Source organism: Sesamum indicum, linkage group LG12 (assembly GCF_026168435.1).
Source record: "Sesamum indicum cultivar Baizhima isolate 11 linkage group LG12, ASM2616843v1, whole genome shotgun sequence".
NCBI classification, from domain to species: Eukaryota; Viridiplantae; Streptophyta; class Magnoliopsida; order Lamiales; family Pedaliaceae; genus Sesamum; species Sesamum indicum.
In genome coordinates, this window is record NC_142668.1 from 14,577,362 (window position 1) to 14,590,485 (window position 13,124).

General features: G+C 36.1%; 2 protein-coding genes across 2 annotated transcripts; one reads left to right on the forward strand and one right to left on the reverse strand.

Annotated features, from left to right (window-relative positions):
- Positions 1–3,430: 3,430 nt before the first annotated feature.
- LOC105175119 (C-type mannose receptor (DUF620)) lies at positions 3,431–6,523 on the reverse strand. Its single transcript, XM_011097466.3, has 3 exons — positions 5,983–6,523; positions 5,544–5,894; positions 3,431–4,165 (listed from the first exon to the last, which is right to left on the reverse strand). Exons 1-3 carry the CDS (start codon positions 6,304–6,306, stop codon positions 3,665–3,667), a joined length of 1,176 nt encoding a protein of 391 aa, XP_011095768.1. The 5' UTR covers positions 6,307–6,523; the 3' UTR covers positions 3,431–3,664.
- Positions 6,524–10,575: 4,052 nt separating this feature from the next.
- Positions 10,576–12,471, forward strand: LOC105175121 (organic cation/carnitine transporter 3). The gene has a single exon (XM_011097467.3). The coding sequence runs from the start codon at positions 10,701–10,703 to the stop codon at positions 12,345–12,347; it is 1,647 nt and encodes a 548-aa protein (XP_011095769.1). The 5' UTR covers positions 10,576–10,700; the 3' UTR covers positions 12,348–12,471.
- Positions 12,472–13,124: the final 653 nt, after the last annotated feature.

The following is a 13,124-nucleotide window of genomic DNA, read 5'->3' on the forward strand; positions in this document are numbered from 1 at the left end:
TTTCAGCCATGCATGCACCAGAATTAATATTCTTTGTTCCTTACGGGTTTACTGATTATTTCAATTCTATGTTGTTATTTATTTATCTTGCTACTGGATAGAAAATCTTAATTAAAGATAAGATCATAATTATTGTTTTTTCTCATTTTGTGTGATAAGGAAAAGGAATTAAAGCCGTACGTATTTGTCGTGGTGAATAGTTTATTATTATTGTCAAATTATTACAATTATTATGTAATTAGTTCAATCCAATCCCAATAAATATAGATATATAGATTTTTGTTGATGTAGGGCAAGCTGGTTGGGGTCGTTTTCGTTCTTTTCAAAGTTCTTAGTTTAGTCTGCTAACTAATCATTAATTACAGCAACCTTTTCTGACCGCTGCTTTTAGTTAGTTAGTTGTTCTTCAGGCACTTAAACTCCCCAGTCTCCATCATTACACAATATATATATATATATATATAATATTAAACCGTGGGATCAATATAATTAGCTAGCCTATATATATATATATATGAGCTTCTGGATTAATGAAGTTGGATTAGGGGATTAATTCTTGCACAGAGTATGTATATATATGATGAATTTTTTAGTTTTAGATGAAAATGAATTAATAAAAATATATATAAATGTTGGGGTGTTGAGGAAATAAAGGGCGCCGACAAAGAGTATCTAACTTTCATGGCCTTTTCTCATCTTTACCATTCCATATTCCATACATAAATATCAACTATTATATATATATATATATATATATATGTATATCATGAATTGCGGTGCCACAAACCAGCAGCTGCTACATATATGCAACTTTATTCATAAACCCCCCCCCCCCCCCCCCCATCCCCACCCACCTCCGATCCCCCCTCCCTGGCTTTCCATTTAACTCTACTAATAATTAATTTTTTCTGTTTCCTGATAATCTTTATTATTTCTTAGCAAGTTTTTGTCTGATTTTTGACCACTTTACTGCACTCATCTTTGAATTTCTTGTGACTTCCGCAAAGGCCTCATTACAGCTAATTAGGGTATATATATATATATAATTGAGAGCCACTGTCGGAGTCTTTATATAATTTATTTTGATCAAAGAGATATACAAACACTCAATTTATTATTTTCTTGGAGATCAATGGAAAAGACAAAAAAGATGCAGGACATTATTTATTTGACCTAAATAAATTGATGATTAGATATTTATAGGTAGGGTTTTTTGTTTATGAGATTTTACATTTAATTTAAGATATTATAATATTGAATGAAGGTGTGGGAGGGTTTAGGAGGAGAATTGCATGCCACAAGTGAAGACAAGCTTTAAGAATGTCATATGTAGGCCTAGAAGCGACCCACCCCCACCCTACCCCACCCCCTATAGAGGGATGGGGTGGGGGTAGGGGTGGGGGAATAAGATACATATATTTGTATATTTGATGAAGAGTGAGAAAGGTAAAGGTCGAGGAGGTGGGGAATAAAATGGAGAAGAAAACGCAGTGTGATGATGCATGCAAATACCGATGAAGCTTCTAACTTTACATGGGCAAAGCTGATGATGATGACTGATATTATTGCCATCAAAAGCTGATCAACATTCACAACTACCCATTACCTACCTACCTATGCATATAAATCATCATCATCATACATTTCTTTTACAGAATGGCATTCTAATATATTACATAAAGAATAGTAGTAATAATCAAAATCATTTGATGATTGATGATGATCATGTCCTAATCTACGGCACGCACACCCATGCTCTCTCTCTCTCTCTCTCACACACACAGATACTTGTATTTATTTGTAATGAAGCAGTACATTGGATTCTGTACATCTGCTCATTCCTTTTACTCTCTCTCTCTCTCTCTTCATCTTTTCATTTCGGTGTTGAGGATTCTCTTCAACAAAGTACACTAGAAGCTTCTTTTGTCCCCCTCCTCTCACACATGCACACACACACACACACAGAGTTCAGCCTTATGGCATTTATGTCCTCCACCCTTGATTTGAACCTCAAAATTTTTAAAAGCCAAGGCTAAAGGAAAAGTTTACGCGTCCCTCAACTGCGCTTCATACTAATTTTTAAATGTAGTAGCTATCAATAACTACACAACCACGCTCCACACTTATTTAGTGCAAAATCTTGATCGGACCACGTGCAGTCAAATCAAACCAATTACAAAATAAATGTATCATATTTTTTATGTGATCGGTCACTTTTTTTAAATTGTACACCAATCATACAACAAATGCTAAACATTACTATATAATTGGTTCAAATTTGACCGAATTGAGTGCGAATTAAAATTTCTCTCGTTTAGTTTATTCCTTCATAGTTATAAGTAATAATTAGCAGAGAGAATATTCAACTACCTCGTAATTCTCCGGAATTAATTAGTTACTTATTTTAATTTTTGATATACTAATTTGCTTTTGAACTTAACAACATTGATCATACACCTAAATAAGTCTTGTATTATAATAATTAGGGTCTGGTCTGGGCCTCTGTATTATTCCCAACATTGGCAGTCATTACAAGAAAAAGGTGTCAGCAGCCCAAAAGCCCATATTTCCAACTATTAATTTGATTCAAGGCCCACAACCATTCATGTTTTACTTACACAAATATGCATAGTAAATGTGTTTATAAAATCTTAATCATTTTTTCTTAATTAATTATAAATTTGATAGTGATACTATCTTATAAATTTTATAATTTTATTTTATCCAGATATTTTATAAATTAATTTTAAACTAAAACATGACATCTTATAACTTATAATTTTTTTAAAATAAATTTAACCAAATACCGTCTATATAAAGAATCATGAGTACATGAAGTGGGAACACATGGAACCCAATCATTAAAGCTGAGCCCATTTTGCTAAGTTCGGAGCGGCAAAGTTAAACAGCCCTCGGAATTCACGTGTCATGCAATCTTTTTAATACATAGGATAATATTTTAAATTTTTATGCATGTAGATGTTGGCATATTATTATCTAATAAATAGAATATAACTTAAATGAAATTTGGATTCATATGATATTTTGTTATCTTATAACCAGGCTCCGGTCCATATGGCAGGACTAAGAATACTTACAAATATTATTTCAGTATCTCTAAATATAGGATAATTAGATTGTAAAGTATGGATTTGATGATTATAGAATTGAATTTGATTTAAGATTTAGTAAAAAATCTCAAATATAAAGTTGGACCGAAAAATTAAAATGAAATACAAAATACCCCCAATGAGGTCGTTTGTATTTTATTCTGAATTTTTTTTATTTTACACTCGAAAATTAATTTTTTATTTTATTGCACGTTGCCATTTTTACATTGAAAAATAAAATGAAATGTTAATGAAGCCTACAACACATGCACTTGGTAAACTAAATCATTCTTCCAAAAATAAGCTAACTCTGAACTGCATTGTGGTAAAAAATTCCATTCTTGGAGAAAAATTCTAAACATTGGCTATAAAATATTCTTTCTAGTAATTAAAGGTGTAGGGCGTACATGGTGAGAAGGAAATAACACGTTTAACATTAGAGGCATATACATGTGGTAGTGATGAAAAGCGCTAGATTCAAATAACGTTTTTTTATCCGCAATTTATGACTGTGAGAAGAAGCAACTAGCCAGCAAAAAGGAGCACCAAATTAATTACGGGGATACGGTGTGAGCTGTATCGAATATATCAGCAGGGGGGATGAATGAGTCAATGGAGAGACCCGGCACGTTGAATACGACGTCGTGTATCCTCCACATTTCTTCCATTCTAGTCCTCGTGTGCTGCATTGAAGTCTCCCCGAACCGGAACACCGTCGCCACCGTTCTCCCTTGGTGGGCGATCAATACTCCGTCCACGTCCCTGTAGTCTCCGATGCTGCTCCCGATGGTCGTCTCCCAGTAAACGCTGTCGTTGTCCGCGGAGTGCACCCTGGTGAGGTGAGAGTCCTCCATGTAGATCAGCAGCCCGCTCTTCTGGCTAAAGTATCCGTACAGCACGTGCCGGATCACCTCCGCCGGCCCTTCGTTCCTCTCCATCACCGCCGCACGGTCCGCCGCCACTTTTAGGACGAAGCAGTCGTCGTCTCCGATTCGCTTCTCGCCTAGGCATTGGGCCTTGGCGAATAGGCCTGCGGTGCTCTTCGGATCCAACCCCTGCGAAACACAGGGTTCCGTTTGAAAATTAAAAATTTTGCTGCAAATCCAACACGCCACGACGTCGTATTCTCGAACGATCGAATGTCAAGTGGAATCAACATTAGAATTTAATGTGCGTACAATAATCAGATGTGAATTTCTTTTTATTATTAGATCCTATTCACGTTGTAATCCAAAAAAGATATTCAAATTGTGAATTTAAAATACAGATATCTTCACATTATTACTCAGATTTTTTTAGTAAATCAATTATAATTATATCATGAATTTTGATTATCAATAATTAATATACGTCAATTACAAATATCAAATACATAAAATTAACTAATAATTAATAATACAATAAATGAATTCCTACTATTCAAGTAATTAATACCCAAGCATCAACCAAATTTTTATTCATAATCTCAATTTTTTCAATTAAATTGAATTTATTGGTGCATTACTGACATGATAAAACCCTATAACTGCAAATCAATACCAACACATCACACTTGAACTAAGAACATAATTCTTAAAATAAAAATTAAATCTATAAAGCCCAAAATTACCTATCAGCCAAAAGAAGGGAAAAAAAGAAAGAGGAGATCAAAATTTGAAAAATTTCTAGTGATCCAACACAAACTCTATAAGGCAGCTTTTCCTTTAATTGGCACAGAGGATCAATAGGTTCTAAAAGCAAGAAATAAGGTGGGGAAAAAAACAAAAGAAAGAGGTAAGTTTGGAGTTCCCACAAAGCAAAAGCGTGGGAACACAGAAACAACAATAGGAGATGCGTCGCACTTTAACAGGGTTAGAGTCGCCAATCCCAAGGGCAATGTAATTAGATGTGACGTCAGGCAGTAAATCACGTGCTCTCTCCTTCCTAAATTCCAAACCCAAAGAACTAAAGCAGGGCGACATTGTCAGTTTCTGTATCTATCATCCATATCTCCATTTAACTTTTAAATTTAATTCCTTCTTCACTCTTTTTTATTTATTATTGATTATTTCAATAAAGTGGTTTTGATAATACGGTAATCGCTCCTTTTCCGCTGGACATTACGCTTTACCTCACTCATACCTTAAAGCACTTTGGACAGTATTATGAATATATATATAATATATAGATAGATAGATATCTCTCTTATCCCTGTGATGTAATGTGATGGTCTCTGTCTTTTTTGTGCGTAGCCCTCTTTAGTTTAATTCCTGAATTTCTTACATTTAGTGTCTTTTTTTTGGAATTATAAAAGATTAAAGTGAGATACTTTTGTCTTGATCAAAGTTTCCATCTGTTTTTCCCTACAAAAATTTAACATTCTTGCTTCTTCACTTTCCTCTCTTCGCTCAATTCATGTATACGATTACGAGTAGGAATGTGAATTAATGTTACCTGAATGATGCGGCGAAGAGGGCGTTGTGGGCCTTTAGCTGCATGAGTACCCAGCCACGGAGTGTGTCGCCAGACAATCTTGCCGTCGCTGCCGGCCACCACTTTGTGGCCGCCGACAGCTAGCTCCAGCGACCACATTCCTGGCGACATCTGCCACAGCACGAAGCACCCGTTCTCGCCACTCCTTGACCCCATTGTCCTCACGTTTTTCCCCGTCGAAATCTCCGTCTCGCAGCGCACCAATTTCACCATGCCCGAGGTGTACATGTTCTTGGCGCAACTACCCTGGTGTTTGGAGCAACCTGTCGCTGCCAAGTACTGTTGAATTATGTAGTACGCTGTAGACGTCTCCTGGAAATTTGAAAAGCAACAAATGAAACCCGAAAACATAATAAAATGGAGTCTGAATAGGTTAAATGAAGAAAGCAAGTGTACTGACGAGGGGGATGTCTTTAATGTGAAGACGGGAAACGGAGTTGTTAGAGATGGGAATGGGGGCGAGCGGGCAGCCGAGAACGCCGAGCAGAAGCCTCAAATCTTGCCTTTTGGCAGGGGTAACATTGGGTCCGTACAAAGACATTGAGGAGGAAAAGGCGGTTCCTCCAGGCACATTCCTGTGTGTTCTGAACCATTCTCGTATGAGTTCCCAAGAACTCTCCTTCTTATACCCTTCTTGATCTTCCACCCCAAAATCAGGACCTTCCATCAGAGGAGTGAGCGGCTGAGGAGACCAGCGCTGTTGTCTTCGACACCTGGACGCCATAACTGTGTCTAATTACTCAACTGAGAGAAGAAAGGAGAAATGAAGAAGATTTTTGGTGTAGAAAGTGAGTTGAGTTGGTAGAGGTGTATGTGAGAGAGTTTTAGAGGGCAAGAAATGGTAACTTTGTGAGTAAGAAGGGAGAAAAGGGACAGCCCATCTGCCCAACGCCAACGGCTGAGAGATTGAGAGGACAAGTTATAGCAAATGGGGTTATGTTTTTTGGGGATTGAGGGCCGTAGCTTTATTCTTTCTTTGTTTCCTTTTGGACTGAAATTGTCGTCGTCTCATTAGTACCATCGGGTTCGGGTTTGGTTTATCCACTCTCGGATGAATTAACATACACATACATGTCCCTTTCCATTCGCCTCTTGCCCACAAATTTCCATCTCAATTTGGGTATTTTCAAATCAACTCCATGTCCATCAATTTGCTACAATTGTCACATATCTAAATCAACTCATATTGTATTTAAATCCATAGATATAACGTACAATTTTTGAACTTTAATAACAATTACAATTCTACATTGTTGGAATACTCTCATCTTGAAAAAAAAAATCAATTTTTTCAACTTTGATTTTGAATTATATTTTTTAAAATATTAATTGATTCCAAATTCTGCATATTAAGTCCAAATCATCTTCTTAAAATCTCAAACTGAAAACCTTGAGTCCAAATGTAACATGAGGGATCAACCAATTATAGATAACGTGAGTCTTATATACATTAAATGTGTTTATTAGGAAAAATAAAACACTTGGTAATCCAAATGGGTGGAAGTTGTTGGGTTGTTTAGCAAAGTGGTGGGCGAGCAAGACAAAAATTGAAGTTAGCCCATCAAATCTCGTACTAAGTATAGGATATATATATATACTTATGTCCTTCAATTTTGTTTAAAACTCTGCTATCCATACAGCATCCTGCGACTGTGGTCCTACACACTTAATAATAACAGAAAACTGTCTGTTTCTTGCCAAATTTTTATGAAATTTGAAAATCAGCTATTTTTTGGAATTCATCAATTTGAAATCAAATTTGTGAAGAAGAAAAGACCGGCCAGGTGGAAAGTCTGCATCAATGCTGTGGTAGCGGCTCCAATTGGACATGCCAAATGGATTGAAGGCGACTGCTATAACTCACCTTTCAAGCCAAGCTTCAATACATATATATATATATATATATATATGTATATTATACATCTCATAATTCAAATTAAACTTAGAGTAAATTCTATCACATTTTTGAGATTAGGTCTGAATGCACAAATATCTCCTATTTTTTCGTATATTTGATCCTCACATTAGAGGATATTAATTTAATTTTACCGTTAAATCTATAAGTTGACAAATAATAACCAAGCTTATCTACCTAGAGCAACATTATAGTGCAAATTTATCGTTATAAAATTGAACTATATCTCGATATTGTATTTAAAACCATATGAAATGAAAAAATTATTTGATTAATCTTTAAATTTGTTTGTTATTAATTTTAATCTTTTAAATTTATCCGTTTTAGTTTATATTCCGTAACTATTATAATGGCTTAATTTTGGGCATTTGACCCAATTTATGATAATTTTACCCCTACAAAACTTTTCGAGAGCAATTTTGGTCTATATATATCCATTCATTTTGCATCTTGTAGCTAATGCTCGTCTAGATAGTATAAGAGTTTAGATTTATTGAAAAAAGATTGGTTTATATTACATATAGAGCATCAAGATGGACTATCAGCCTTTATCATCAAAAGGGTAAAAGAGTCGTAAATTAGGCTGAAGGACCAAATCTATGCAAAGATGAAGAGCTAAATCTAATATTGTCAAAGAAAGAATCAAAATAAATTCAAATCAAAGTTATGGAATGATTTTTTTTTTTCCTGAAATAACATGTAAAATAAAGTTGGAATTTATGAGAAAAAGAATCCAAATTAAAACAATGGTTCGGGTTGTGATTGGCGGCCATTGGAACGATGCATGGGTTCATGGGGCAGGGCCAAGCCCAAATTCTCCATTTCGATGGTGAAGTATTGGATCTATGATTCGGATTTGATGGGCTTCTGGTTCTGGGCTTTGTCAAAGATTGAATTATCTGTGGGCTGACTTTGACCCGTTAACATGGGTAAATTTCTCTAAGGATGCGTTTAGATGAAATGATTTAAATTAGAGGGTGGGATTAAAAGTAATGATTTCAAATAATAAATAAATTTAAAATTTATCATAATGCCACAAAATATAATACGAAATAAAAGTTTAAGAATTCAAAATCCTTTACGGAATGAATTTAACCGAACAAGTTTGATGAATTTGTTATTAAGAATTTTACATATTAAAATTCAATTCCATCGATCCAGAAACAACATTAGATTTGATAAATTTTAATAGGAACAAATGCAAGGATTTTTGTTTTTTGGCGTGTAAAATCGCATGCGTCAATTGCTAGTTATTAATAAACCAAACTTAACAATCGTAGTTTGAATATATATATATATATACTTAATAAATGTGATATTTTAGTATTAATAAAAATTTGATTAATTTATAATCTTTAGGCCTTTGCAAACTTTTGAGGGGTACATAATTTCAGGGGTAGGGAAAATCCAAAAATACCATGTAATAATTGGCATACACAAACAATGTAAGGGCAGATTCTTGTCCAGGACAAAAAGTGCAAGATCAGGACCAAAATCCAGCGGGGGCAATGAATACATGTGGCCACGTTATTCACTAGGGGAGGCACAGGAGCAATGACTTGGACGTGGACAATTGATGTTTGCATTCTTTTTCCAAAAACTATGTTCAGATTACTGTTTGCTCTAAATGCCCACTCTTGACGTTACACTTCTCTTCCTAATAATTAGACCTTATCAAGCACGTGGAGACAGAGTTAGTCCAATGTCACTGCAATTCATATGTAAAAACCAATAAACAACAGGTTATAAAGAGCTCGATTCAATTGGTTAATCCGTATGTTCGATTGATTCATGGACATATATGCAATAGATCTTGATGAAATCAATTAGTTGTGCGTGCCCGACAGTTTACAATATGAGTACCATACACTTACTGTGTATTGTTTATATAGGGAAAATTATTTTTTTCATCCTTTAATTTTATCCTCTATTAAATTTAGTTTTATAAGTATGTCTATTAATTAATTAGTCCGGTAAGTTAGAAAAACAATGATAAATAGTCTTTCGGTGGTCGGGAATTTGTATTTTTGCCCCCAAAAAAAGTGACATGACAGCTGAGTCGTATAAATTTTTTGAAATTTTAATATTATGTGGATTTGGACATGACTTGGAAGCCATGTAGGACATGTTTTAGAAGAAAAAGCCTCGTTTTTCCTTCAAAGACTCATTACACGTGGAGGGTACAACTGGATAAGTATCGGACAATTCAACAAAAATTCGCCACGCATGCAATTTATGGTATAAATTTTAAAAGGTTGCTAGAAAATTCACAAGAAAAGTTTAAATCGGACTTAATTTCATTATTTTGCAAACTTACAGGACTAATTAAATCTAATAGAGGGTAAAACTATAGGATGAAAAAAAATAATATTTCCATTTATATATTGATAAACTTGTTAATTAATTTAAAAAATAAACTAGAGGAAGATGAACCTGAAATTAAATAGTAAAGTTGTGGATTGAGGTAAGTAGGCCCTGAGTTAACGTAATTTCTACTACGACATTAAGAAAAAAGGCGAGTCCATGGCCACCCGATGTTGATCGCTCCTGTCTTATCATCTTTAAAGTTTATTACTTGGGGTTGTGAAGGATCCATTAAAATGGAGATGCCATTTAAATTGACAAGGACGGGAATCTACTTTAATAATTATTATTGCACTCAAGATGTTGATCCAACACAAAAGAGCACCCCATATACAACATTTGCAGGCATCAGATATTGCAGTTCTAACTATGCATAGATTGGGACTAGGCATAATGCCCATTCCATTACCAAGCACTTTTCATTGAATTTGTGCCCCGACCCCTCAGTTGTAAAGAAGGTGCAACCGGCTGCTAGCTGCCCCTAGCTGTATGCTCTAATTTGTGCATGCTTAGCTTATGTCCGGATGAATTACAGGTATTTAATTGCCAATCTTTCTAGTGGCAATAATTAAAATGCCATCCCTTAATATGCAGGGCATTAAATGGAATTTAGTCATTGCTTACATGGCTAATTAAGGGGCTTATTGGATGTTTAGTCAGCAAAAAATTGAAATTAGAAAATTTTAATTAATTTCATCCATATCAACAATTTCTGTCAAATCCTCTAATTGCTAAAAAAAATATTTAATTATGAACTATAATTTAACACTCCTATAACTAGAATTCTTAAATTGTCACCCCTGACATGTAGGACAATAAATGCGATTTAGGTTATATATATGTGTCATGGTTATCAACGGACTTCAATTCATTCACAAACAGCTAGTACAGCTGCTCAACATAGGTACATGGCAGATCCAAATCCACTGCTCTATCAAGCTGGCTTGGAGGAGCCCCAGGCGGCGGCGCCACTGACGGAGGGTAAACGACAACGCCCCTCCCTTGACGACACGATTGAACACTGTATTGGGGACTTTGGGTGGACACAGATACTTCAGATAACACTTGTGTCTTTTGCATGGTTCTTCGACGCGCAGCAAATATTCATCACTATATTTACCGATGCTGAACCCAAATGGAGTTGCATCAATAGTAATTTTTCATCGTCATGCAATGAAAACAGCAATCCCTGTCAGCTTCCTAGGGAGTCCTGGTCCTGGGACTTTCCAGCGAGCACATCCATCATCTCGGAGTGGTCATTGGAGTGCGCTGATTCCATCATAACGGGACTCCCAGAGTCGGCTTTTTTCTCAGGCAGCCTGGTCGGTGGATTCGCACTCGCCTCATTATCAGACTCTGCTCTGGGCAGAAAGAACATGCTAGTTTTGTCAATCCTGTTCATGTCCTTAACCGGTGTGCTAACCGCTCTGTCGACAAACGTCTGGATGTACGCAGGATGGCGGTTTATTGCCGGGTTTTGCCGGGCCCCAATTGGGGCCTGTGCTCTTGTTCTGGCGACAGAACTAGTCGGGAGAAAATGGAGAGAGAATGTTGGAATCATTGGATTCATCTGTTTCACTCTGGGTTTTCTAGCTCTTCCACTGATCGCATTTTTGCTTCAGGGTTATTCATGGAGGCTAATCTATCTTTGGACTTGTGTGCCTACAATGTTTTACTCAATCGCAGTGTTTATTGGGGTTCGAGAGTCCCCTAGATGGCTTTTCATCAAGGGTCGGAAAGACGAATTTGCAGAAACACTGAGAAGCATCGCGGCCCCGGCCAGCCGGAGCAGCTTAACGCAAAGCTTCTTCGGCAGGTGCTCTGAGTGGGAAGAGAAAAAGCAAGAAACCGACATTTTCTCCGCACTCAAGATCTTGATGGCGAAAGGATGGTCTTGCCGGCGGCTGGTGGTGGTTATGGTGGTGGGATTTGGGCATGGCATTATTTACTACGGCATGCCGTTGGGCCTTGGCAACCTCTCATTTGATCTGTATTTGAGCGTCACGCTAAATGCGCTATCTGAATTCCCAGCCTCATTGCTCGCGTTTGTACTCATTGGAAAACTGAACAGAAAGGGTTCGGTTCTGGGACTGTCCCTATTGAGTGGAGTATGCAGTGTGAGTTGTGTGTTGGTCAGATGGAAGGCACTGCAAATCGGGCTAGAGCTGATGTCGTTTTTGAGCGCATGCACAGCATTTGACATCGTTTCCATTTACACCCTAGAGTTATTCCCAACGTGTGTGAGGAACTCGGCGGTGGCGATGGCGCGGCAGTCGCTAGTGTTGGGCGGGGCTCTCGGCTCTGTTTTGGTGGCCGTCGGTAGAAAGAAAGGGTTGCTGCTGTCATATGGGGTGTTTGGGATGACAATTTCGATATGTGGGCTTTTTGTTGTATGCTTGCCAGAAACTAAAGGAAGGGTTTTGTGCGATACTATGGAGGAAGAAGAGCGCAAGAATGCTGCATTTGATGAGATCCACTGTGTATAAGAACCCAATTTTTCCCTTTTTTTTTATACGTTTCGATGCTCATAAATTTGTGTGTATTATTTATGTGTGAACTGGTCATTTGTACTAAGATTTCTCCAGCTAATGTATGATTTTATATATGACAGATTGATTTTGTGATCAACAAATTAGGATAGAGAAATTAATCAAACTATTCAATATCAATTGATAAAAGTTTCATTGAAGTCGAGTCATTAATGTAATAAATCAAATAAAATTTATTTATTTTTTTATAAATTTTCAAGCTCGATTCAAATTTAATTTAATTAGCAAAAACGTAATACAATATACTTGAAAACATCTGGCATTTGATTCAAATAAAATGTGTTCAAATTCGATTTGATTATTAATTGGATTAAGTTCAAACATAATTTGTGATTTAGGACAGAATTGGCCGAAATTTTCATAATTGACAGAAAAAGTGCTCTCCTACCAAATTTGAAAATGCTAGCCCATTTTATCCTGAAATTTGAAAATTATAAACGTACAAAACTAAATTGTTGTTCTAGCAAGTTACAGGACCAAAATGCCAAAAGATCATAATAATGAAACCAAAAAATGGATTTAAGCTTGCAAAAATAATGCAATCATGATTACATATCATCACATGTTTTCATCAATATAAACCAGGCAAACCGTAATCTGCGGGCAATCAAGTAGTTTAATTTTATCAACAGGAAAATTCTAATTTGAACTCGACTCGATCAAATTTAAACTAATCATATAGTAAATGCAATAAACTTAACATGCGATTAGTGT